This window comes from Amblyomma mixtum, chromosome 2 (genome assembly GCF_055824585.1).
Source record: "Amblyomma mixtum isolate Tamu chromosome 2, ASM5582458v1, whole genome shotgun sequence".
NCBI classification, from domain to species: Eukaryota; Metazoa; Arthropoda; class Arachnida; order Ixodida; family Ixodidae; genus Amblyomma; species Amblyomma mixtum.
The window spans coordinates 186485015-186512597 of NC_143013.1; the positions used below are offsets into that span (position 1 = coordinate 186485015).

The 27583-nt window shown below is 46.8% G+C and overlaps 2 protein-coding genes across 2 annotated transcripts in view; one reads left to right on the top strand and one right to left on the bottom strand.

The window, feature by feature from the left end:
• Positions 1–254: 254 nt before the first annotated feature.
• The window catches only part of LOC149361834 (uncharacterized), a 30024-nt gene continuing 2695 nt past the window's right edge, over positions 255–27583 (bottom strand). The window contains exons 2-8 of the mRNA XM_089569600.1: positions 21669–21738; positions 21379–21467; positions 17731–17796; positions 17067–17174; positions 16483–16536; positions 16292–16345; positions 255–503 (exon numbers count right to left, since the gene is read on the bottom strand). Coding sequence (XP_089425726.1) covers positions 255–503; positions 16292–16345; positions 16483–16536; positions 17067–17174; positions 17731–17796; positions 21379–21467; positions 21669–21738 — 690 coding nt within the window. The remainder of the gene's footprint in view (positions 504–16291; positions 16346–16482; positions 16537–17066; positions 17175–17730; positions 17797–21378; positions 21468–21668; positions 21739–27583) is intronic.
• LOC149361835 (uncharacterized) lies at positions 22871–25101 on the top strand. Its single transcript, XM_089567472.1, has 2 exons — positions 22871–23907; positions 25058–25101. The coding sequence occupies exons 1-2, from the start codon at positions 22971–22973 to the stop codon at positions 25099–25101; spliced, it is 981 nt and encodes a 326-aa protein (XP_089423598.1). The 5' UTR covers positions 22871–22970.

Genomic DNA, 27583 nt, shown 5'->3' on the forward strand with positions numbered 1-27583 from the left:
TCACTCGAAGTAAAAAGTAAATTTGTCCAATATTTTCTTGAGCGTGCTTGTGGGCGACTGAGGCCTACAATTTCTGTGCGAGTTTAGTGACAGGTTGAAACAGTGGTGCATGATACAAGCACATAGACGAAGTGAAATGTGACTTTATGCCATCGGAAAGACAATTCTTCGTAGTTGCATCTGCTTAGTGTATGCCTTCCACACATGAAAATTAGAGCGGCAACGGCCTGAAGGCCAGACACGTGGTGCCTCGGTCATTGAGAACGCGGAACTAGGCTGGTCGAGGGTCGCTTCACTGTGGCCACCGAGGTGTCGGCGCTGACGCTGGCTGCCGGGAAGCGGCTCCCGATGGCGGCGCTCCGTTCGGGACGCGGTGCGGGTGCGAATACGCGGTGGTGGTCCCGGTGGGCTCCATGGTCGTAGGGCGTGTACAGCGGCTGGCCGTTCTTCACCTTCCGTAGGTGGTGGCAGTAGAACTTGCACAGCACGATCAGCACCAGAGCCTGCACAGTGTCAGCATTGACCACACGCTTACTCTAATTGAATGGTGATAGTGTACAGTCGGGGGCAAAAGTCTCCGGACCATGTGTTCTTCAAACGAAGCCGAAAGCTGCGCAATTAGCTGGCGACTGGAGACCGCACTTGTGGAGGCGAAAGTCGAAACTTCGTTCCTTCTTCTCCACAAGTGTAGTCTCCAGCCGCCTTCTAATAGCAGAGCTATCGGCTTCGTTTGAGGAACGCGTGATCCAGAGACCTTTGTCCCCGACTATACGTGGCAGATGTGGTGAAAAGTTGGAGCTGTGATGGGCTTGTACTCTAGCCAAAGGAAAGCAATATGTGTAACGTCACTGGCCAGTGCGGAGAATAGCTATACCTCTTGGAAAGTTGAAGCTGTTCTGACTTTAAGCACAGGTATGTAGCGACGCAGTTGGTTCACTCCTATGCCCAGCAAAATAATAACCCAAATAAAGTATGACGTCAAAACCTACCGTAGGAAGCGGGTATCGTAGCTGTAGAGCTGGACATACTTGTGAATTAGTGTCATTTAAGCGGTCTCTTTTATCTAAATGTAAATCAAATAGAGAAGCAGCCAGTCCTTTCCCTGAAAGTTAGCAGCGTTTCTGCATTCTTAAACCTGCTTCGTCAGTTTTCAAGTAACGATACTATAATTAGTAGTCAAATTTCTTCCGCAACTGATTAGGATTTCCACTTTGATTTCGAGCCATTCCTTTCTGTGTTCGAAATATACTACTTGAAAAATCTATTCCCATGAGAAGTCAACGCCGCATTCAAAGACGGACGGAGTGATAAGTTCTTCCATCCGCAAAGAATACAAATATATTTTTCCTATTTGAATTCAGGCGATAGACTGTGGCCTCGCAAATGGTGCACGGCTGGGCGCTGGGGATTAGTTCATATTGTTATCTCTGCCTCAGAGCAGTAAACCGGCTGTTTGCATCCTGATAGATATGACATAAAGACCCGAAGCACACCAAGGCAGCACGCTCTCCGATGATACGAATCCTTGATGCTGAGAGAATGAGCTCGCAGACCATGTAATGTTACGCAACTTTCTAGAGGCGCTGTTACAACGGTAGCATTATATCTTGAGTAGTCATAACAAACATAGTGGTGCAGCACCAGTAGCTCAAGGTCGCGTGCTCACTACTGAAGGCCAGATGAGGTCTAAGTAGCAGCTGAAAGCTCATATGTGTCAGCCTTCAGGGAACTGGAGTAGCCAGAAAGGTGAAGGAAGACGAGACGTTTCATGATCCCTTGCATGTGAAGAGCAAATAGTCCACTGGTCAACGCGAACCATTCACAGGAGCCGATGCCTGGTCCCTACAATTGTCGCACGCCTGAGTGTAACATTGGCGACGATAATGAGTGTTTGTGAGGAGGCAGTGTCACATGAATGTAATGGCGGCAGTAAGTGCTGCAACAAAATTTTCTGCATTTTAAAAACCGTACCATGGAAGTTCCTTGAGTAATACGGACGTTTGTTGTACTATTAAGTTTAGGGAGAACTTCACGTAGGAAGTGACTACTGTACTCTAGAAATGGGGTGCTGGTAGCTTTTCGAAGAAAGCGATAAAAACAGAGAAATGGTGAAAGACACAAAGTACGCAATTTTTGACAGAAGATAAGCAGCGCCTGCGCTTCGAATAAGATGAAAGATGGGCTGCTACCTACAGTCCGATGCAATTCAAGAACGCAGCGGCTTTCCATGCAATGGCGTCGGGCGATTCTCACGACGCTGCTAGCGTGACAATGCTGGGGCGGCGCCACAATGGAAAACGGGGTCTATCCCCGACCATAGAAGGAAGGCACTATCCCCTTTAATCTACCGTTCCTTGCTTTGTCACAGTAGCAGGGTCATGTGCACCGGCCGATGCCTTGGCTCGAAGGGGTTCTTCGACCGGCAAAAGTCGCTACATTCTTGAATTTTGTCCTGCTATAGTGGGGATGCGCTACCGCAATTTGTACGTACCTCTCAGTAAGTACGATGTAAAGCGCTTTTAGCAAAGTGTCGTCTTCGCCTGATACCGTGTTGTTTGCTTCAATAATCACTTGTTAGAAGCCTTGCCCTGATATTGCGAGAAGTGTCGTCCTTTTAAAATGGCTATTTTCAATGCTCACTGACACATACATTTTGAAAAGGGGCAACCGAGGAGACTGCATACCACGCGTGCGTACACATTCGTGTACACTTGAAGGCACCGCTCGCCTTCAAGGAATCGCTGTCTGCGTAATCGACAATTCTGCAGTTCGCTTCCGGGGATCAAAGTCATTGCTCGCAGTCTTGCTATGACAAGTGTTAACTAGAACCCAAATAAAAGTGTAGGTAAATAAAACCTAAATAAAAGTATTGTAAATAAATTGTCTAGGTTCCTTAATAGTGAACAAGTGCTTTTTCTTTTTTCATAGTCACAACTTATCTGATTCGTGTTTCTTTGAATACCTACTGCGCAGTACCTAAACGCGAGAACAGCCAAGCCATACAAGAGCATGCAATTCAGAGAAACAAGAAGCCGGCACCACATAGCCACATTGCGAAGCTCTTGTAAAGCCTATAGTAATAATTATAATACATTTCGTTAAGATTTCCAAACACTTCGCACCATAGTGTGTTGGAACAGTACTGCCAGCAGCACCTTGTGCATCAAATCACCCCACACGTCGAAAGGATCTTAGAAATAAAAATGTGCTCTTGACATTCCGACGTTCAGCATTTTTATAACTGTGATATCCCTAACCCACAAAACCACCAATGGTTCGCAGAGTCCCACAGCGTTCTTTCGTGCAAAGTATTGATGAAGCGTAGGTGGTTGGGCCAGTTGGTGATGGTAAGTGAAAAACCAGCGGAAAGGACGCGTTCGCAAGCAGGACAAGTACACAGGACAACGCTGGAAAGTTTTTACAATTGCAGCCCTGACTCCTTATTGTAAAGCACAGCTCGCATTTGAGTGCCATGGAGTTTTGAGAGACGATTTGAAAGGAATGTAGGAACTTCGCGAAATATCTAGTGCGAAAGCCAAGTGACCCCTAGCCAATTCTCACCTTCCTGCTTTGCAATAGCGTTAAGTTATGATATGTGGTTTATGGGGGTTTAAGGTCCCAAAGCGACTTAGGCTATGAGGGTCGCCGTAGTGAAGGGGTCCGGAAATTTCGGCCATGTGGGTTTTTTTACATGCACTGACATCGCGTAGTATACGGTCGGCAGCCGGTTCCATAACCACTAAGCCACAGCGGCGGCTAATATTAAATGATATTATTATGACTAATCCTATTGTTGTCATTGCTTATTATCCGTTTGTTACATCTTTTGCATTTAACCTGTGCGAAAGAGCATTTTAAATAGTTCACAGTTCAGCAAAAACTACATGCAGGTACGCCATACTGAGTATCCATTGTTGTAACAGTGGCCGCCATTTTCTGGCATATGGAAGGCTGTGAAAGGCCGCCGGTGAATCCGGAAGGATGATCATATTCTGGTCCGCCGTGCATGTTAAAGCTGCGCGTTGGACCACAAACTGACGCTCGTGACGCCACGTGAATGCCCCTTATGTATACGGATGCAAATCGGCGCACCGCGATTCCTTTCTGGAATGCCCATTTCTTGCTGGAAAAGCCGCGACAATGGAGTGACCTTTCCTGCACACAGTTGCTCCTGCGGCAGCGTTCATGAATAATGGCCCCGTCGTCTATTTACCCGCAACGACGCACAAATACGAGAAGCAAGTCCATCTGTCTTCAACGTCTCTTTTTTATTAAGTGTCTGTGGAATATCATAAAATACTGTTATGAACATATCGATGGGAGAAGTCAAAGCTTCCGATTCGTAGCAGTATCTTGCAATTGAAGTTGGTCCTGCGCTCGAACCGAACAGTTGACTGCCATAAAAAACCAGTGGTATGAGTTTATGACGATAGCAGAAAACTACAAGCGTAGCGAGGAAGGATGTGCGGATATACTGATTTTTAAGGCGAGTCTTAAGATAAATGAAAAAAAAACGCATTCATGAACAACCTCGCGTTAGAGAAATGCACTTCTTCAGTATTTCTGGATATCACCAAGAACTGGCGCACAACGCAAACAACCCACAGCGGAAACAGCCTAGTCTTACTCACGTCTCCAACTATGGCCAGCGCTCACTTTCTCCTAAATATGGGAATTGACAAAGGGATATCCTTGATTTTCGGTTATTGTATTGTGCTGACAGAATCGCTTCCGCCTAAGTCTTTATTCTCCTGATAACCAATTTCTGTGACAGTGCGCACGTTTGTTTCCGAGAATCCCGCCAGTAATTTTTAAGCCCAGCGTTTAACGCGATAGCGTTATTGTTGCCATTAAGCGGAGAAACAGCCGTATTTGGCGCTGACATGCCGAGGAAATCGGGATCGATTAAGAGGCTCATCAAATCACAACCAGGCGACCTCGCGTGGGTAATTCAAATAGCCGCGGCAACGATTGCACAGTACTACTGTGATGACGTTATTCCCAATTCCTCATGGGCCTACAGGGTCGTGAAGTCTTGCGACCAAAATTACGTAGCGCCTCTGAAGAAAAAACAAACAGAACTTCGCTGAAAATAAAAACCTTCGAGCGCGAACCAGAACTGCTGCCAGTTCGGAAGTGAGCCAGGTGTGCTACCCCTCTACCGCTGAGGAAGGTTCATTAACTTGGTGAAAGGTTGGTCTTATCTACCTTATGGTAAATAACTAGTAAAAAGTGATTAGATACCCAATAAAATAAAGACCTGTGGCCTTGTCAGCAACGAGATACGCATCGAGGACTCCGCACCGCTGAAGGGAGCCATCAAAGCCATCGCACCATAGCCCTCCGATGGAGCTTATGTACCCTCCCAATTTCTGTTAGGCTTTATACTGGCCTTTGTAGCATAATAACAGCAGTGGTACAGCAAACATGATAATCACCGAGAAGGTCACATTGCACGTCCGGGGTAGAGTGACAACTTTGGCGGATGTGAATATGAGTGCTTCACAGCCTCGCTGTTTTTCAGTGAACTACGGGATTATCAGAATTTGCTTCGTCATAGCGCCAAGAATAATCGTGTTTTTGTTGGGCCTAGAACCTGAAACGGCTATATTAACTGCCGCTTGTAAATCTACAAATGCTTCCAGGCGCTAAAATCCAAGAGTAAATACATGCACAGACAATCATATTAAGTGCTGCAACAAAGATGCGTCAACAGTATTGGCAGTAGATATCGCTTTTACATTAATCGCCTTCTTCGCTGATTTCTGGCTATTCGACTTTTCCGTGGCTTTGTCCGTCCGCTGCTGAGTGGCATCTGGTAGGTGAAAGCTTCAGTAGGTGCGTGCATGCCTTCTGGTGGGTGTTTGGATGGCGGTGGTTGGTGCAGGTTTGTTGGCGGGATATGCGTTTCTCACCGCTCTTTGTACCGTGGGGCGCAGAAGGGTAAGTATCTTCCCCGTCCGCCGGGTTTCCGGAAGACGCCCTAATCAGCTTCAGTCCAATAGGGGCGCTGAGAATTGCCCGAGGCTCATGAGGTGGCTGCGACCACGCAGAATGACGGCAGGGGGAGAGCGTCAGAGCCTTACATTGATTTGTTCTTTTCATTATTTTAATTGTCAGTTATGGTGTGGCTCAATGCGGCCCTGGGAGCACAAATCAGTGTTTTGTTGCAGTGACTAGGTTACCAAAAACATCAGCTTGAAATATGCGCGCATGTTCGCGCGTCTTAATTTCAGTTTCTGAGTGTCGTAGTGTAGTTTTTGCGTGAATTAAAAAAAAAAATTTGAAAGCCGAAAGTTAGTTATTCATTTCAAGGTGAGACTGAACGCCTACAGTGGGCCAAATTCATTTGACCACATGTTTTCATGTGGTGTTTGAGTCTATACATATGTGATCATTAGGATCATCAGTAACCAGGTGGGGAAAACATAGTTCAGGAAAGCAAGTTATAAAGCAAGTTAGCATGTTAGGAAACCAAGTTAGAAAGTAAGCCTGTGACGTCTTGGTGAACTTGTAAGAAACGAGGTTTGGTTCAGGAAAGCAAACGAAAAGAGCGGGTTTCATGTGCACGTGTTGAGTGTTTAGTGCTCGACTGGAGAAGATAAGGCAACACTAGCGTCACGATTGGACGATTTAAAAAGGCAGGTGGAGTTTCAGATGGCAGAATAATAAAATATTATAAAACGGTTTGCCAAAGAAAAAAAATGGCCGCTACCATCATCGAAGATGACAATGGTGGTCATGAGAGCGCTGGACCTGTGGATGGGACCTGCTCTGGTTTGACCAGCGAGAAAAAGAAGTAGGTCAGGGAGGCGGGAACAGGAACGTTCCCAGCTAGTGACTAAGCAGTCGCAAAGCAGTAGTGAGGGAGGGAACAATGTAAAGCTGACAAAGGAGGTCACGATCCGAGCCATTAGGGGGACAGGACAAAAGAGCTTAGTGATAAGAGCAAACAGAGAAAGGAAGCTAGGAGAGAAGGGCAGAGTAGGCAGGAGCCATATAGGTGCGTAGGCATCTGCACTTTCTCAAGGCGGAAGGCAAATGTCGTGCTGCAAGAAACGTAAAGTGAATTGTAGGAAAAGGTTGCAGGGCGTTAGCTATTTGTGATGGTGGCAAAACTAAATGACCTATTGAACAAACAGGAAGCTTGAGTAGTTCAGTGCTTGGCATAGGAAGTAGATGATATGAGAGAAATAGTACCGCGGGTGGGGAGCGTAGTCTGCAATGAGCCTGAGGTACGAGGTTGGATCAAGGAAGTGGCGAGTCACATTATATCTGTGAATCGGACGGTATGCAATTTCGTATCTAATAACAGCTTCGAAACCGTACACATAAACAGGGCACTGCGAGAACACGGCACCCGCAAATGTTGTGGACATGACAGAATCGCAATTTCAATAAAAAGACGGGAGTAAAGGCAGGCTCGTGTTTCGCGGGCCAAGCATGAGTCTTTTTAGGGCGCCCATTAAAAATCCGGGCGTCGGAATACTCGTAAATGACAGTGAAGAAGAGAGTCTAATTACGACCGAAAGGTAAAAAAAACAACTCAGAGAAAATATCAGAGCGAAAAAACAATTAATTTTATAAGATGATCAGTTATATAACCTTGTGAAAGTCAGAAAGAGAGTGAAATTATTAGAAATCGAACTACAGCTAATGAAAAATGGAACCAACAGGCACATAATGTCTGTGAAAGATACATCTACGGGGTTTCGAAGACCCACCGTATGTTGATCGTTGTGTTTAGGAAGGGCGCAGCATATCAACAACCAGGGAGAAATTGGGAGCGATTGGTACGCTGATGCATCGAGAGGTGAGCCGGTGAAGAATAAATTCAACTTGCGAACAGAATGTTCGCGTGTAAGGGACAATTGCTGGATAATGAAGATAACTAGGGATAGTGCATTTAACGACAAGATTGATTTGCATGGAATAGAAAGCAAAATGTCTCAATGATGATATAAAACACGTTGCAGAGATGATTCTCTAAAAGAATATGAAGCGCCACATCGAGAATCTGGACCGATATGCAGACAGATATGGAAGAGTTCTGTGAGCAGCATACCATGCAGTCGGTAGAGAACCAAAGTGGGAAGCACAATTCAGGTGGGAATTTTGAAACAGGCTATAGAACCTGGACTACTATTGTATGTCGCCAGATATTCACAGCAAGCTCACAATAACCGAAATAGACGAAGAGGGTGGCCACTGTTTGGGAACTGAACACAAATCTGTATGTTACCCTGCGGATGGGACAGCTGTTCAAAAGGGAAGTGCGTGAAACACAAGAAAAAAACTTTTTAATAGGACCAACAAATAGCTGAAATATCAGCAGACACTCAAGAAGAATTAGAAGAGCGCCTTTTTGAGATGTGGAATTGCAATCAATTCGAACTGCTCATCCAAACGAAAATAAACGAGTAAAAAAGTAAAATGTATGGAAACGAAAAAAGAAGCGGTGAAGCTAGCGGTACAGGGTAATTGTGGAGGCCATGGAACGAACGCAGATGGCTTCGAGAAGGTTCAGATAAAAAAGGAAGACGGAGACTTTCGTAAATGGAAAACATCTCGACGAAACAAACTGGTACTACAGATCTTCATCCAGGTTAAAATAAAACTTTCAAGTGACCACTGCGTGGCTATTAAATTTCGCAATACAACTTAGAGTGCGCAAAAAAAAATTATGAATCCACAGCAGCATTTTTTTTGGCAACATAAATCTAAGAAAGTAGGAAAAGATGAAGATGTTGGCAGAAATTGTCTAGAGGAGAACTACACGTTGCAATAGGCTAGATCAGTTATAGCTCAATCACTTTGGAGCGAAAGTAGGGCAGTTACCCGGAATAAAGAAGCAGGAGAAGACAATATATCCGAACTGAGTTTAGATTTCAGCAAACCTTACTGGAAATATGCGGGGGCTAATAGTTCTGAATGCATTACAGCATAGATATAGGAAATTCCGAAAGAACTATGTCATGAACTTGGTCCAAATGTTAAGAAAGTGCTCTTAAAAGCATTTGAAAAAATCATATCACGGAACGAAATTCCTCACAGCTGGCGACAGAGTAAGCCGAATTTGGTTCATAAGGGTAACTGAAGTAAGGCCTACATGAAACCCTGTGTTTTGATTAAGAAAACGCCAATTACTTTCAGGCAGGCAGTAAGATAAAAAAAATGCCGGCATGAATTAAAATCAATAAGATACTGAAGAAACTTCACAACGAGTTGAGATGTCGGCGCTTACATGCTAGCCTCTTGTTGCTTACGCAAAAATAATAAAACTAGCAAGCGCGGGAAAATTGGAGAAGACAATTAAGCTTCCGCCTTAAGGGTATGACGCGATAGCCTAAATGGGTTCAAAGACGACTCATCACTTTGTCGTTGTTGGGGTCCCAAGAGCCGAGCGCTCCAACAACGACTGCCTCGATGTTGACCCGCTGGAATTTTCGCAGCAGGTACTGGCTAACGGGCTCGTACTTTACGACTTTGTTCTCCCGTGCCGCATCGAAAGCAGTTTTGCGAATGTCAAAGGGGCAAGTGACGTCAATGACAATCGCCGACTCTCCTCGCGCCAGAACGAGGTCCGGCTTGAGGTTAGTCGTTCCCACGGGTTGGTTCTCGTTGGTGACAGTGAATCGATATGAGTAATTTTTATTCCGGACATTCATAGACCCCTGGGAGTCCTCATAGCACTTCTTGCGCAATGATGCATTGGTTAAGCAATGCGTCACTGCCCTGCGATGGCAGTTGCAGCCACCGGTGCGGCTTGTACGTTACAGGTAGCTCTTCTCAAACAACCTCTCGCGACCAATCATTAATTTAACTGCCACGTGCCATACTTGTCAGTTTGCGCACAATCCGGTGACTAGGGTGTGATCACGCCTCAAGGTTATGTGACCTAGGCGCCCCACCCAGGTTCTTCTCCGGGGAAATTTTCTGCACAATGTCGGCGCAGACCACGCAAGATTTTCTACAAAACGGGAGCCTTAACGCTATCACGTTACAATGGACGTCAATATATAGCCTTCCTGGAGATCGGCGCAACCGCGACGACATAATAGGAAGCCCCTGTGCAGCGTGCCGGAAAATGAATGTACCAGTCATGATATGAGCGCAAACTAAATGGAAAAAAACAAAGAGCGAGACAAAAGATGAGCCACACAAATTATTAAGGCAGAGTGGCCTGTTTTTTTTTTATTCAAATACCCTAAGGGCCCGTGTGGGCATTACATAGAGAGGGAAATAACAGTGAAAAAAAATGAAACAGTATAAAAACTGCAATGACTACAAAGGTAGCAGCTGCGTACACCATAACGAAATACACATAAACCACTGTAAACATACATGTTCATCTGACTGCGGTTTTTCACAATACATACACAATATGGAACGGTCAACACTTCAACTCGAGGTAGCGTGTCAGAAAGACTTCAGATTTGTCGTGATCTTTGAGAGATGCAACGGTGCGAGGGAGCTGATTCCACTGACGGATGGCGAGGAGGAGAGGCGAGTGAAAAAAGAGATTGGTTCGGGCAAAGATATTTTCTACTTTCAATTCGTGATCAAATCGTGGAAAAATGTGACGGGCCGGTGTGATATGGCACATAGCAAAGGAAGAATGACTATGATATATCTTGTGAAAAAACGATAGAAGTGAAAACATTCTCCGTCTTTCGAGCAAAGGAAAGTGCAGGTCTTTTTTTATTTCTGTTACACTCGATGTTCGCCAATAGTTCTAGTTCTGGAATATAAACCGGGCGGCTTTATTTCGTAAGGACTCTAGTTTTGCTACCAAGTATGTTTGATTTGGATTCCATATCAAGGAGGCGTATTCCACTTTCGAGCGCACTAACGAATTTTACGGCCGTTTTTACGGCTATTGTTCTTGATTCATATCATAAATATGGAAAAAAGGTATAAGAAAGTAACATATAGGCTATAATACCTAGCACAAATTTGGTAAAATTATCATTTAATGCATAGTTTAATCTATGGTGACGATACTGTGATATTAGCTGATAGCTACGGAGACTTACAGACTGGTTAGTACTTATGGAGATGAAGGCAACGCTCTAAGCATTACTTTAGCGTCAAGAAGTCAGTCTTAATGATACCCAACAAACTACCACTGATGTGCTTGCTTTACAAGGCCACCAGATACCCAAGGTAACAATACGAGCTCCTCAAGGCATGGGCAAATGAAGGAGAGATTAACAATAAAAACCATGGAGATCCTACTACTGCGAAAGTATCAACAGATACCGTGATAATAAAGCATATAGTATTATCATAGTACAATAGGTTTGAAGCCCAGATAGGTATTTGAAAAGGAATAATTGGGTAAGGACTTGCTTTTAGGAATCGCAGAAGTTCGGTCTCGCAAAAAAAAAGAACAGAGCTGTACGCAGGTCAGCATCAGATGCGCACGGAGAAACCACAAATTAGGCAGTACAAGGGATCACGGCCCGTGCATCGTTTCATCTTCTCGAAGCGCAAAGTGAAATACTGCATGCAGAATGCCTTAGAGAATTGGACAAAAACAGAGGAGAGTTAAAGTATGTAAGTATTTGTTGGAGAAGCATTTATTCAGATTGACAGGAAAAGACTGGTAATATACCCAGTAAGAATGTAGGGCCCCTTAGCGAAAAAGTGGATGTGCTTAAAATGCATTTCAAACATATTGTATTAATTTCATATTTATTTCACATTTTTTTGTCCCTATGCTTAAACTGCTATACGAATGCTTTCTAAGTATGCTACGAATAATATATTGAACGTTATTTAAGGGCACAGGGTAAGGTAAAATTAGAAAAAAAAAGTTTTTTTTTCTTTTGCTATTTGAGAAGTTCAATTCTTTCTACACATGTTCAATGATCGCACTTTTCTCAAAAAGCCATATTTCGGGCTGAAAACCGGTTTTTCCGAAACCAAGTAGTCAGCGGCCACGCTCCCTTTCCGGATACCCTCCGCATTTGTCGGCAATTTTTTCAACCAAAAAGTCCACCACCTGATTTGAAAGCTTGTCTGAAATCAGCTACATATAAAAAATAGTTTGCCAACTATTATTCAGGTGTCTTTATTAGCCAAGATAATCCTGAGACGCTGCGCACGTTTTTTCCACGTTTCTGCAACTTTCATGCAGCTGCGTACGAGTGCTTTCCCTTCCGATGAGTATTGTACTTTGTGCCGGCGTTGGTTGTTGATAAGATGATATGCCTTGAGCAAAGAAGGCCTTCGGCAGGCCTCAATTTCACGGCAACCGTTACACTCACCGTGAAAAATCAAAGGATGTCCACGACCTAATGAGACGCCGAACGCCAAACGCGCCAGCTCCTCGATATCGAAGCTTTCAAGATTTTCTGTGTGCTTCCAGGAAGAGGATCTGCTGCACAGCAGCAGCCAATATACCTTAATGGACATGGACGGCATTTGTGCTGCAATTACACAGAGTTCTGTGTGTAGACAGTGCGGTGAAACGGTTGAGTTCACCGAAATTCTGACAAAGCGCGCGTTTGTTAGGATTCAGACGCTAAGGATGGCAGCACTGGACGCTGTTCTTTTATTTAATGATGGTAGCATCGCACGGGCCAACGTTTTGAAGGCGTGTGGATTGAACCCAGGGTGCAACACCATCAAGTGGCTGAGGGAAGCTGACCACAAACGTATGTACTTTGCGGACCGAGCAACACGACAGCTGACAAAAAAGGCCCGGCAAGCAAAATGACCAGCCCAAACGCAAACAAATTGACTGCGACAGTGACTACGAAGTAGGGGGCTATTAAAACAATGGCTATGAATGTGTTTGTGCGATTAAAAAATTGTTTTTCACATCTTTTTTCACTTTAGGCTCAATTATCTCAAAACAGTGTTTTTGCTTACAAAGGTACCATTATTTCCAACGTCTTTCAAGACAGACAGCTGATTTTCTTTCTAAACCATCTACATAAGTGTTGGCAACTACTGAACTAGAATTAAGCAATTTCACTCAGTAGTTTTTTCGTTATGAATTTTCAAATGTGAAAAGAAAGCCGAAATTTATGTACTACAGGTAGAAATTTGATTAAAAATTAAATTTTCAACATATTTCAATTATTCTAGTTCAGTAAAAAGAGCGCAAAATTTGGAACAAAATGATATATATATATTACCAGGGTACACCTATTAGTTGGCGAGAATCATGTACCTCAACATGGCCTAAAATGCATGGGAAGTATAGGGCTTACCCTGTGCCCTTAATATACGTGAAAGTAATTTTTGCCCGCTTAGCATATTTGTAATGCATTAGAAATATACTAAAAATACCCATTAAATACATTAGAATACGTTAGAAATACATAAAAATATACATTTAATACATAAAAAGTACACTCACTTTAGCTTAAAAAATGTGGACTTCAGAGAATGATACGGCTTAATGCTTAAACTTCAGAACAAATTGTATAAGCGCAAATATCATCAATCACAATGTACATGACTTTATGTATCACAATGTATACCAGAACGGGAAAATAAAGAGGTTAGAACGGCAGGTAATGAAGGCACGTCAAAGGTCGATTATTTTAATTCCGAAAAAAGCAATCATTGTACCTGCGCAGAAAATGTACAAGTCAATTCAGGAAGCAACAGTCCTATGATAACTCAAGTAGCAGCATCATGCTATTTCAAGCAAAATCAGCGTGTTTTAGAACGCAAAACTGAGGGAAGATTTTCAACCGACATGATGACACATGCGCTACATGTGTGTGGCATTTTATTTCTTCAGGGTGTGGCAGTATCCATCCGGACGTGGATAGAGGTACAGTCACTCTAATTCTCTATTGTTTGGTGATGGCGAAGGTAACGTAAATGAATCTTCAGTTGGCGTCAGGAAACAAACGATTAGAAGATCGCTCGCTCTACAACAGGGAAGTGACTTAAAGATACAAGATCATAATTAGAAATTATGATTGCTTAAAAGTAAGCGAAATTTGTTTTTCATTTAGAAGGAGTCATATATGAATAGCATTTGTATGTCATAGGTGCTAAGTCATAGGCTCGCATGCTAAAAAGTAATAACAGCGCTCGCGTGTCTTCTCTTCCCTATGTCCATGTCTTTTTCGCGCTGTTGAAAAATCAATTCCCACGAACTCGCCCAAGCTTCTACATTGGTAGATTAGCTAGATCAATATACAGAAAAAACAATGAGCATATTGGCACTCGCCAACACACCGTGTCAGCAGAAACGCTCTTAACGCCCATCCGTCCATCACACATACACAAAACATGGCTTTTCCTTCGAAAGAGAAAGCAGCATAAGTTTAGCGTCATAAGATAGTTGCCGAGATGATTAGATCAATTAATTCATCTCTTTTGTAACCTCCGCTTTCGGTGGCATTACAATTCCGAAAAAGCCATCTTTATGTGTCAATAACTTGCTGGCGACTTCGCTTAAGCACTGTGCCTTTGACCCATAGCGTCCTGTAGCTGGACATGGGCTACGAGGTAGCGTGGTGGATGGCTCTGGATCGATTACAACCGCCAAGGAACTCTTTACGCCTTGTAATATCACACTACGCACAAACCTAAATTGAATTTCGCCTCGAACGAAATGTGCCTTTGAGGCCGGGATTCACTCGCGCGACCTTGTACCGAGCAATCACACACTATAGCGACTGAGCAACTAGGCCAAGTATCCGCCTACTGTCAACTAACCGATGCTGTTATCTGCACTGAACGAACTTTGAAGTCTGAACGGGCATTTTCGATCCGCCGTGAGATGAATGATATTGGAGTTTAAGGTGTTCTACATATTCTAGCAGACTAGCTCTACTATTTCGACTTTTCGTGCCATAATGACCATCAAAGGAGAGTTTATAACAACAGCAGTTATAACAAGCCCGCGGCGCTTCTCCTCAAGAGAACATTAGTTTCTTTTTTCTGGATGACAGAAAATTGCACATTCAACATTTCGCTCATTTGCAAATAATCGCAGTTAGGATGCTGTACAATTAAAAACGATTAAACGCTCAAATATCGCTGCATATGCGTTGTGATTTACCGTTTGCGGTAATGGCTGTGGTAGTTCACCCCTCCAGCAGCGCTGCAGCAGCGCTGCAGCAGCGCTGCAGCAGCGCTGCAGCAGCGCTGCAGCGCTGCAGCACTCCGCTTTTTTGTCATCGTGCTGTTTTTTCCATGCGCTGTTCTGTCGCAGTGCTGTTTTTTGTTGCACTGTTTTGTCGCTGCGCCGTTTTTCCGGCGTGCTGTTTTGTCAGTGCGTCGTTCTTTCTCTGCGCTGTTTTGTCTTTGCGCTGTTTTTGGTGTGCTATTTTGACGCATGCGTTTTTGTCGTGTACTGTTCTTTCATGGTGCCATTTGGGTAACGCTACTTTTGTCGGCACGTGAACACATCAATTTTTCCATGCAATACACTGATTGCGACGGTGATGCTACTTTCCTAGTAGAAAGCTTGTTCAGCGCTAATAGCGCAATCCCGCAACCAAATCGTGCATTGTGCTGCTGCTCTTCAGTGGCGACCCACACAGATGCTTAAGAAAGTTTGACGCTAAGCTTTGAATGTATGAGCGCCATCTCTTGGTGAACAAGTGCGCAACACTTCACTGATAATAATGCCTGTGCTCTATTTTATTGCTTTGCATACGGAAGTTTGGCCTTTTGAAGAGATTGTGAGGCAGCGGCAGGCGTCAGCAAGGTTAAATTCAAATGCCTTCGAAAAACCTTTCTCTCGACGAGAAATTTTGAAGCCCAATAGCATTTACAGGTAAAGATTGTGGGGATCCACGTTGCCCCTCGCCCGCCGGATGCACCCTTCTCTCTCTCGTGGCCTACCGCGGCTCTTCCCCTGGCGGCCCCTGACTAGGCGCAGCGGCGGAGGAAGCGAGGAAGCGGAGGGGAGGCGCCCGCTCTACGCGTCGTCACGTGGGCAGCCCTCCTTGCCCACCGCTCTCGGTTTCGGCGGCCGCGCGGGCCGCGCCCACGGGACAGTCGGATGGAGGAGAGTTGACAGCGAGCCCTGAGAGAGAGCGGACGCGGCACCAGCGGCGGCCCAGGTGACCTGAACTCCTCTGTGCCTGTCTCCTATGCCTGTGTCCTGTGCCTGTTGCCTGCCGCTGCTGCCTGCGCGCGACCGAGGAAAGACATTGGGAGATCCCAATTAATGCTCTTGCCTACGGGCTTATTCCTCGGAGGTGTTGTTCTTCGCGGCCACAGGTGTGGTCGAGCTAGCGGAGTGGCGTTGGCCCTGAGTTCAGGGTCCGAACCGTACCAGTAACCCCACAAGATGCATATTACTCACCTTGAAAACGGCGTATATAAAGTAGAAAACGACATAGGAAAAGATGGATGTGTCCTGTGAAATGAAAATAAATACAAATCATAGCGCGCTACGGGCGGGTTGAACTGGACCGCACATTGTTCATCACACCTGACTCTTTAAAAGACAACGTCATCATCGCAAAAACACTGCAAAGCATCAAGTAGCCTTACCCGGAGTTTGTCATGTTTTCTCAAAACGTTGTCATCTTTGAGGTTGTAGCTGGGCTGTAACACGATAAATAACAATTTATAATCTTCTGCGAGAACATCCAGAAAAAAAACGATGAATGTAGATTTGATGGACTTTTAGGCGTACTCCTTGTATTTATGTTCTTAGGTTTTTCTTGCCAATCATTTCATAGAATGAGAAATAGCCACTAAATCATTGTGCAGCTATTCATTTTTTTTACATTGTCGCGATTAGTTTTACCCTAAAGTATGCGCACTTGGTAATCAGCTTATGACTTTCAGACTTGAGCTCACGTGCATGCGTTGAGACTCCGAAGACATTATCGCATGCTTGTACTTTTCAGTTCCAACACTCAGGCGCGTTGCTGTTGGCATAAAATTGACCTTCCTTCCATGCTTTCGTTTAGGAACATGCGCGGCACGAAATAGTTGAGTCTAACAGCTAGAACAGTACTCTCCCAACAAGAGATTCATAGCTTATGCGCTGGCAGCCATCATCGGGCTATCAGCGTGGTCATTGCGTCATTTCATTTCATGATCGACTGAGGAAGAAAAGAGGTACGCACGATGTCTCCCCATTTCAGTACACAGGCGAGGGTCACACTGCCGCAAAAGCACAGGACGGCGGCCACTACTGCCCAAGCGATGAAAAGCCGTAGTGACTCCAGTGGCTCCTGTACATGCAGGCAGAGGCACAAAGAAGACAGTTGAGAAGCTCGGAACAAGCGGCTAAGCACAGCCCATCAAGACGACCGCTGTATAACTTTTCACGGCAATGACCACTCCTACGTGTCATTTACCCAAGCCATAAAACTAATAAGTTACCATTCAAGTCAATTGCTTCCTTTGTATGTGAGGTCACGTGCAGCAGCGCAAATGCACATTCAATTATTCACTTCTCGATTAACTGGATACGGGCCGAAGCTAAAGGCTGGGGTTCATTTCGTTGTTAGCGTGTAGTCGTTCAAGCCGTTCGGCATTAATTTCATACCTTTAAATGGAATGCCTAAAATATAAGCCGCTGTATTAAACAAACACTAAAGAATACCCGACATTATTGCAAGCTGCTGCACTAGTGGTGTCATATATGATTGCGGCACACCTATTAAGAAGTAGCACGCTCCGCCAGACTAGCAATTCGTGGAGCAGGGACTGCCATTAAATCTATAGACATGACTCGTGAACTGCAGCCAATGGAAATTGAAAATCCAGTGTTTGAATTTTACTTACCTCAACAAACTTGGTAATACAGTGGCACGTAGGATTTTCGGCGAGCTCTTCTTTCGGTATTCGAAACTATGAGAGAGTGAGAGAGAGACGTGATATGGTCATTAGTAACCCGCATTAAACTACCGTTTTCGAATCAAGACTACAAAACAGTCCGCTGTACAGGCGCCTATAGTAGAGCCTGATGTACTGTTTAACGGAGCCCCGCGGCGCGATCGACAATCTGGAAAATACATTGAAGAGACGACACATCGCATCTTTCGGAGGCGCGCAATACGTTTGCTCTCGCCTTACCTGTGGCCTGGTAGAAGGGCTGCTGTTTCCAACATTCTTTTATGAGGCGCTTTAGTTGCATTTTATTTCTTCAAACTACCCCATTGAGTCCTAACTACGGCGGAATTATTGGGAAAGGGTACACTGTGATTGTTGACCAAAAGTCTTGAGACACAGTAAGGACACATCCACCCGGTTTTAGTTCTCTTTAAAAATCACTTCTATGGCCCTTTCGTCCAAAGATAAAATTAGGCCAGCAGCAATCGACGTTTTTATTGATGAGCTAATTGCGTGAAAAATCTTACCTTCATTCGATTTAAGCTAATAAAGTGGTAATTTGGGCGTGTGGGTAACATGACACACATATGTATGCGGTCTTTCTCGTCCTTCTGTGGTGTTGCGTTATTTGGATGCGAATTCCTGATATCTACGCTTCGAAGGACTCCTTCAATCGCTTTTTAGAGTGAGTCGCGCTGCAGCGAATGCCCTGGCATCCGTGAAGAAAAATGTGCCGACACACAGCAGTTTACTTGCGAAACGGGCAGGTGATGTTACACTCGCGTCTCAATTTTCTCCCTTTCCCGGTTGATAAAACGGTAGCTTTTCCAAGAAGGCAGCGTATTTGTCTCTAGAATGCGGTAATCTTTTGAAACAGGTCAACTTTAATTTGTCCCCCGTGTCTTCTTATTATTGTGTTCTCTTAGAAAAAATATTGTACACAGAACAAATCAGATTAAACATTACAATAGAAAGCGCAGGTAACATTTTTTATTCGAAGAGCAAGGAAGGAAATAACAAAACAATGTATGGATCAGGAAAGGGGATTCAAAGGTACAAAAACCCAGCGAGTCGCCGAAAGAGGACGTCTCAACAGGCCGTGTGTGGTTCGCCTGTCCCGCTTTGTTTTGCTCACCAAGCCTTGCGCTTCTCTTGACAATTATTTATTAGCGCAGATTTATACCAAGATCGGCTCATTCTGTGCCTGCGATACGCTGCAAGGCGTGCGTTCTCTTCCAGTGCGCGCCGAAATTTGGAATTCTGAGAGTACTCGCGCAATCATTTCAACTCCTGATGCAATTCTACACTGACGTGTATTGTTGAGTAAAAAGGATTGGTGATGTGGGCTCCATAAGATACCGGAGGTTTAACTTGCTCAGTGAATGCATAAAGGAAGTTCTGGTGAATCTATGAGGTTTCACTCAAACTATTTCTTCAAAAATTCATATTACCGTCACCAAATAAAGTCAAACAAAAAAAACAATCGACCTTTCGGACTTCATGCAGAAACCTTGTCTAAAATAGACCAGTCTCGGCAAAGGCTGCTTAGAAAGCCTGTGAAGGTGTCACAGTGATCTAGCGTAGTGTGAAAAATACATATAACAGCCTCAATGACAGAAGTAAAATACAGCAGAACTGACGTTTCGGGTTCGATACGGAACCTTTGCTTCACGGAAGGAAAATATGGGCAAAATCGGCAAATATAGTCGGCAAAATCGGCAAATATAGTCGGCAAAGTCGGCAAATATTGTGACGATATCTTGCTTGTCCTTTTAATCTCAATGGCCGGAGTGCGTCAGCTCAAGCAGCCGCTCGTATTTTCCGCCAAATATACATGTCCAAGACAAGTGAAGGAGAGAATATTTATTTAAACAAATTCCACTCACAACCTGTACTTCCGCAGTTTTATAATAGCTCTAAAAACGACCTGAACTGGCTGCGTTCAGACTGCAGAGAATGAGTGGACCCAGTTTGATAACGCGGCTCCTGTTAAAATACACGGCTAGTAAGGCTGAGGACTCAGACTGGTGATGTGTAAAATGTTCTTTGATTTTGTTTTAAGTTATTTAATGCGAGGCAGCAGCTATAAAACATTGTCCAGGACAAGCTGGGTGTAGCAATGTCAGCAAGTTAAGCACGTTGAATAAAATGTTTGGTGCCGAAATGCTTCATGAGATGCTAATGGTACAAGCAATTTAACGCCCCGCTCCTGCATCTGGGGCAAGACGGATGCAGTAATAGAATTCTCCGGGTCAATTTGGACCGCCTGCGGCTCTGAAGCGAGCGCTGCTTTGATATTTGTAACGCTTTTTCCGAGATGCTTCATACTTTGGTAAAAATATCTTCACTACGATACACACACGAAAAGGACACGAGAATTTGTGATCGGTTTTACGCACTAACAAAGGTGTGTTTACTGAATTGCGCCTCTGTATCGGGCAAGAGCGCTTTTTTGAACTGTAATGAACAACACACACTTTGCTAAATTGCTGAGGCGAGCTGTTCTCTTTACTTTTGCTCTGGTACGCAAAGAATAGGAAAAACAGCCCAATCTTGTAAGAGCACTTAACATTTCTTGCATTCAGGTGGAGAACTCTATGAGTGCGGGACAACCTAGACGTTCGCGCGACCGTCGCTGACCAGATTAGAATTCCAATCGGAACTGCGGTCCCGAGCTAAGGCAGAGTTTAAAATCATACCCTTGACTTCTTGATACGGATGGCAAGCTCCCGTCATGAGGAACTCCTAGTTCCAGCTCCTTTTCCTACCTTTCATTCTTTCAGACCCAGGTCTTTACACATGTTAGTGAAAGGAGTGAAACGAACAGAGCGACGGAAAGCAGACTGCAGTGTGTGGGGACGCACTTGTCCCCTGTGGTTCGCTTTCCCGCAATGCACCCTCAACTCGTTCCTCTTGGTTAGCTTCCCCGCAATGCACCCCCCTTAGTTGTGTTACTTTAACTAACAGGGGAGGGCGCTGGCATCGCAGCGACATGAGCGCCACGGATGGCGTGTTTGCTGCGCGCCCGAGTGGAGAGACGCTCCTCTTCTGCTCGGCCCCGGGAAAGCGCGCGGACGTTCTCGCGCAAGGCTCCGCTCTTCGCCGGCGGGCGGCCTTGTGGTCGGAACATGCTCCCACCAACCCGTCCCGTCCGGCCTCAGAGTTTTTCTCTTGCCCTAAGTGGGCGAACATTCGCTCGTAACCGTGCTAGTGAGTCGGACGTCCTCGATTCCTCAGTGTATTTTGTTGGCAGCTGGTGTCATTGTTCTTGTAGCAATAAATGCCTTGTGTCAGCCAATGTGTCGTTCCTTTGTTCCCGCAGTGCAAGGCCCGCCGTAGTCGGCGTGCGCTCGGTAGCGTACGCGACCACGGGGTGGGGTCGCGCGGCTTGAACTGTGTCAGCCGCGGTTAATCGGAGGAGAACGTATTTATCTCCCTATTGTAAACCCCACAAGTGATGATGCTTACGAAAAACCCTGGCCAAGCTCACTTGTGGATTGGCCTTAAGGACCAGATCAGTAGCGCTACCTTGTAAATCTGAAAAAGGTGTAATTTCGGCAATGCAGATCAACATAGCAGGCTCCAGCGAAAGCCACGAACCTTTTGCATGCCGCTGAATAGTATGACCCCTGTACAGCTGTTTAGAAAGCATTCCGTACCGAAGTAAACGTCGAAGTACAGCATGTATTCTGAAAGAAAGGGGGAAAGAAGTTTCAGTGAATCATCAGTAATTTTTTTTTCAGATTACTTCTTACGTCATGCGTGATAAGTAAGTAATGGATTTAAATGTGAAAATTAGGAACCTCCAGCCGCATAAAAAGCATGACTTTTCTTACTCTGCTTTTTTTCCCCGCATGGAAAGTACGACATTGCTGAAAAGAACCGCTCACCTCGAATACCGCCGTACTTGTTCCTGTAGCCCAAGATGATATAATAGCAACAGAGTAACGCCTGCGTGAGCTGAGAAAAAAGATTTGAGAAAAAGAATTACGCGTCTAATTTTAAAACTGTCCGATAATGTTTCGATCTCTAAACGGGAACGCATGGCAAGCAATGTCTGCGCTCCTTTGTCTTATATAATCGCCATAAATGAGAGGAAAGTAGCGCTCATCGCCGGCTACCCTGGACGAAAACCATAACATTGCACGTGTTCTTCGTACTCTTTCTTATAGTAAACCTTAGTGCTTGGGGATGTTTTTTTAGCACGAAAAACATAAATCGAAACCACGCGGCTGTATGCGATTTCCACACGATACGATAAAATACGACAAGCATGCTCAGCCTAGTCGCGGTGGTACCTCATAGCGTCATTTTCTATTTGCGAGAAACAGCGCAACATATACGCAGTAATTTTTCTTACCCTCTAAAATTTTTTATTTAAAAATATTCGAACATACGTCGGCGCGGTCTGTGCATGTGGACTGTACACCAGGATGTCCATTATGTATATGATAGATATGTTAGCAATTGCTTAATCACCTCGAAGGAGCTAATTATCTTTTAAGTTTCAGTTTTAGGACACAAGCTTAAGACTGCCGGCTTTGAAGGCGAACCCGACGTTTAAATTTAGTGAATCGGTATTGTTTTTGGAGCGTCAAAAATACGTCTTTAAAATGTTTTTGAGGTGGCTTACCCGTGTTGAAATTATGTCAAACAGCCTCACGGCACGTGCTGTTGTCGTCGAAATAGGGTTAACTTCTCACATACCTGGGCCTGTACATGCTGTGTTAAAAATACCACCGGTGTTATTTTATAAATGCGCGACGCGGAAACGCCAACTGAACGAGCGTTGAAAACCGCTTCTCAGTCCCTAGATATTTCGAACGGTACAAACATTGAGAAATTTAAAATCTATAGCCTCGCCTCTGATATATATGGTCTTCCATTTCCCAATACAATCTTGCGCCCTAAAATAAACACTAGAGATTCAAGAGGTAGTTTACTTGTTTATACCTCTTGTAAGACAGGCCTTCGGCTCCCGAACCTTGGGCGGCTGGCGTGAGGAAGAAGAGGACGAAGACAACGGCGCCGATGCTCGAGCGTGTGCTCTGATCGCTGCCGCTGGGACTGATCGCTGCCTCTGGACTGAGCTGAGACGTACCGCTAGCCGTTCGCGACGCAGCGCCTTCGTAGACGTCCTACACTACACTTGGTGGAGGTGCTGTCTGTTCTCACCATCGAGATACGCCACCATGCCCAGGCTTCCAGGCTCTACCACGGTGCCCGACCCCCCGGCCCAACCTGCCCAGCCTGCTGGCCCTGCTGTCATCTGTTCTGGTGCCGTCCGTCAGCGCGACCCCACGATCTTCAGCGGCACGGATGACACCGATGTGGAGGATTGGTTGGCCTCCTATGAACGCGTAAGCGCGTATAACAAGTGGGACGACAGCGTCAAGCTTACCAACGTTATATTTTATTTAAGCGACGTTGCCAACCTGTGGTTCCGCAACCACGAAGCGGACATCTCCAGCTGGGCGGATCTGAAAACCAGCCTCACGGAGGTCTTCGGCCGTCCCGCTGTGCGTAAGCTTCGTGCCGAGCAACGCTTGCGCAGTCGGGCACAACTGAGCGGCGAAAACTTTACCAGCTACATCGAAGATGTAGTCGATCTCTGCAAACGCATCAAGGCTTCCATGAGTGAGGCAGACAAGATCCGAAATATTCTGAAAGGGATTGATGATGACGCCTTTCAGATGCTCGTCGCGAAGAATCCCCAGTCTGTCTCCGACGTGATAAGCCATTGCCAAAGCTTCGATGAGCTGCGCAAACAGCGCCTTTCGACCCGCCGAGCTGGCTTTCAAGAGGCAAATATTTCCAGTTTGGCTCTTCCCCGGGACGGTGCTCTGGACCAACAGTCGCTCCTCCAGCACATTCAGCAGTACGTCCGTGAAGAAGTCGCCCGCCAGCTGTGCTTGTCGACCAGCCCACCTACTCCTGCGCCGCCGCTCACTCCCAACATCCAGCGAGTCATACAGGAGCAGGTCGCCGAGGTACTGCCCTCTCCTCCTCCACCTCCTCAGCAGCCACTGATCACGGCTCCATTAACTTACGCGGATGCTGTGGCGCGACCGCGGCCTTCGCCTGCTGCTCCTCCCTCTCAACCACAGCCGCAGCCTCTCAACCCCTGGCGTACGCAAGACAACCGCCCTATTTGCTACGCCTGCGGAGTCGCTGGCCACGTGGCTCGCTTGTGCCGCAGTCGCGACTATCGACCGTATATTTATAGGCGTGAGCCCACTTACGATCTATCCCCGACCTCCTCGCCTGTGTCACATGAGCCGCCTCCCGATCCGTCTTCGTCTAGCTACCGTTTCCGCTCTCACCGCTCGCCGTCCCCTGGCCGACGTTCCCGCTCTCCGATGCTCCGCCGCCAACCCGCTCCGCAAGTGGAAAACTAACGGCCGCAGTTCCGGAGGCAAGAACTGCGCCGCCAGCGACTCGCTCAAGCCCTGTATCCGTGCCAGCCAACATTATCACCGTGTTCGTTGAGGGAGTCGCCGTCGAAGCACTTGTTGACACGGGCGCAGCCGTTTCTGTTCTTAGCCACACACTATGTCGCAGACTCAAAAAAGTGACGACGCCTCTTCCCGCCGTTTCTCTCCGAACCGCCAGCGCTCAGGACATTCGACCATTAGCCGCCTGCACCGCCCGCCTGCTTATCGAGAACGTCCCCTACACAATAGAGTTCATCGTCCTCGCCCGCTCATCTCACGACGTCATCCTTGGTTGGGACTTCCTTTCCACTCATCATGCTGTAATTGACTGCGCCCGTGCTCAGCTTGAGTTATCGCCCTTCAGTGACGCTCCCTTGGACGTGCCCGACGCTGCTGCCGCTACTGTGATCGTCTCACAGGACACTGACGTTCCGCCCTTTTCTTCAGTGCTCGTGCCTCTTTCTTGTGCTGCTCTCTCCGACGCCACTGTCGCATATGCGCCCTCTTTACGATGCGCTGACCAGAACTCTGTTTTGCTGCCTCATGCCGTGCTGACAATTATTCGTGGCTCCAGCGCTATTTATGTATCTAACCCGTTCTCCTGCCCTACCACTTTGCTCCGTGGCCAATCACTTGGTAGTGTTGCCGTGCTAGATCCCGCCTCAACGTACCCCCTCGTCGATAGCTCGGCCGACTTTCACGTCAGCGCCATTACGCCTGTTTCCATCGCCAATCCGTCTCCTCTCGATGTTTTTCACCGCTCCGTCGACGCCGCCCTGACGCCTACCCAAAGGGCCCAACTTGTCGCCGTCCTGCACCGTTTTGCAGCTTCGTTTGACTACCAGCAAACATCATTGGGCCGCGCAACCACCGTTACCCACTCTATTGACACTGGCACACATGCCCCTTTGCGCCAACGTCCGTACCGCGTGTCAGCCGCTGAGCGCCGCATCATTGACGAACAGGTTACCGACATGCTCAAGCGCCACGTGATACAGCCGTCGCAAAGCCCGTGGGCATCGCCGGTGGTCCTTGTCAAGAAAAAAGACGGTTCCATCCGGTTCTGCGTTGACTACCGTCGTGTCAACAAGATTACACGCAAGGATGTTTACCCTCTCCCTCGTATCGACGACGCCCTCGACTGCCTGCAGGGCGCTGAGTTCTTCTCTTCATTGGACTTGCGCTCTGGTTACTGGCAGGTGCCGATGGCAGAGGCCGATCGCCCAAAAACTGCATTCGTCACACCCTACGGGCTCTATGAATTTAATGTCATGCCCTTCGGCCTCTGCAATGCCCCCGCCACATTCGAGCGCATGATGGACAACCTACTCCGCGGGCTTAAGTGGCACATATGCCTTTGTTACTTAGATGACGTTGTGATATTTTCGCCGGATTTTTCGTCTCACCTACATCGCCTTGAGACCGTTCTTCGCTGCCTGGCCGACGCTGGCCTTCAACTCAATTTAAAAAAGTGCCGCTTCGGAGCTCGGCAGCTCACCATTCTCGGACATGTCGTGTCCAAGGATGGCGTTCTCCCGGACCCGGCAAAGTTGCGAGCTGTAGCAGAATTTCCGAAACCGACTTCTGTAAAAGACCTCCGCAGCTTCGTGGGACTCTGCTCCTATTTCCGCCGCTTTGTCCGCAACTTCGCCACTATCATCGACCCTCTGACCAAGCTCCTTTCCGGCCACGACCTTTCGGCCTGGTCGCCAGCCTGTGATGAAGCCTTTACGACACTCCGTCGCCTCTTGACCACTCCGCCAATTCTGCGCCATTTCGGCCCTCGTTCTCCGACGGAACTCCACACCGATGCCAGCGGCGTCGGCCTCGGTGCAGTCCTCGCGCAGCGCAAGCCTGGCTTTGACGAATATGTTGTCGCTTACGCTAGCCGGACACTCACAAAAACTGAAGCGAACTATTCTGTCACTGAGCAGGAGTGTTTAGCCATCCTGTGGGCGATAGTCAAATTCCGCCCTTACTTGTACGGGCGCCCTTTTGACGTTGTCACCGATCACCACGCCCTCTGCTGGTTGTCGTCTTTGAAAGATCCCTCTGGTCGACTGGCGCGCTGGGCTCTGCGGCTTCAAGAGTACGACATCCGCGTGGTCTATCGTTCCGGCCGTAAACATGCGGATGCTGATGCCCTCTCACGTTCCCCTCTGCCATCTGAGGCAGCGTCTTCTATCTGCGCCCTGTATTCTTTGACGTTTGAGCCCGCTGATATGGCTACCGAGCAACGCAAAGACCCATGGATCGCTTGCCTCTTGGATTTCTTATCTGGCCAATCGCCTCGACCTCCTTCCCGTGCTCTGCGTCGTCAGTCCCACCATTTCGCCATCAGAGACGAGCTTCTTTACCGTCGGAACTACCTTCCGGATGGTCGCAAGTGGCTGCTTGTCATTCCGACCCATCTGCGCTCCATCATTTGCTCTTCCTACCACGATGATCCCCAGTGTGCTCATGCCGGCTTCTTGAAGACCTTCACCCGCCTACGACATCGGTACTACTGGCGCGGGATGTACCGTTATGTGCGCAAGTTCGTTCAGTCGTGCCCCGCATGCCAGTGCCGAAAAACCCACCTCGCCAACCCGCCGCTCCTTTGCAACCGCTGCCTTGCCCAGCGCAGCCCTTCGAGCGTGGTGGCATCGACCTCTACTGCCCTCTTCCCAGCACATCAGCCGGCAACCGCTGGATCATCGTCGCCATCGATCATCTTACCCGGTACGCCGAAACATCACCTTTGCCATCTGGTACAGCCCACGACATTGCATCCTTCATCCTCCATCGCATCGTTCTTCGCCATGGTGCTCCCAAAGAGTTCCTGAGTGATAGAGGTCCAGCCTTTCTGTCTGAAGTTGTCGAAGCTCTCCTTCGCGAATGCAACATCGTTCACCGCACCACCTCTGCCTACCATCCGCAGACAAATGGCCTGGTTGAGCGTTTTAACCGCACTCTTGGCGACATGCTGGCCATGTATGTGGCTTCCGATCACTGCAACTGGGACCGCGTTCTACCTTTCGTCACCTATGCTTATAACTCCGCTACTCAAGCCACCACCGGATTCTCTCCCTACTTTCTCCTCTACGGCCGTGAGCCTTCTTGCACAAAGGACACCATTCTCCCTTACCGCCCTGATGCTTCTGAATTTACGACTCTTTCTCAAGCCGCCACTTATGACGAAGAATGCCGCCAGCTTACCCGGTCTTTCACTTCACACTCCCAGCAGCAGCAGAAAAGCACCCGTGATCCCTCTGCACTACTTCCCACTTATCTCCCTGACTCTTTGGTCTGGCTCTGGATTCCTTCCTCAAGTCCCGGCCTTTCCTCCAAACTTCTCAGCAAGTACCAGGGCCCCTACCGCATTCTTAAGC

What these genes read in the sequence shown, in the direction of transcription:
- LOC149361835 (XM_089567472.1), top strand. Translation starts at nt 22,971, where the DNA reads ATGCCCAGGCTTCCAGGCTCTACCACGGTGCCCGACCCCCCGGCCCAA. An exon ending in GCAGCCTCTCAACCCCTGGC is followed by an intron (nt 23,908 to 25,057) that starts GTACGCAAGACA and finishes TTTGACTACCAG; the next exon opens with CAAACATCATTGGGCCGCGC.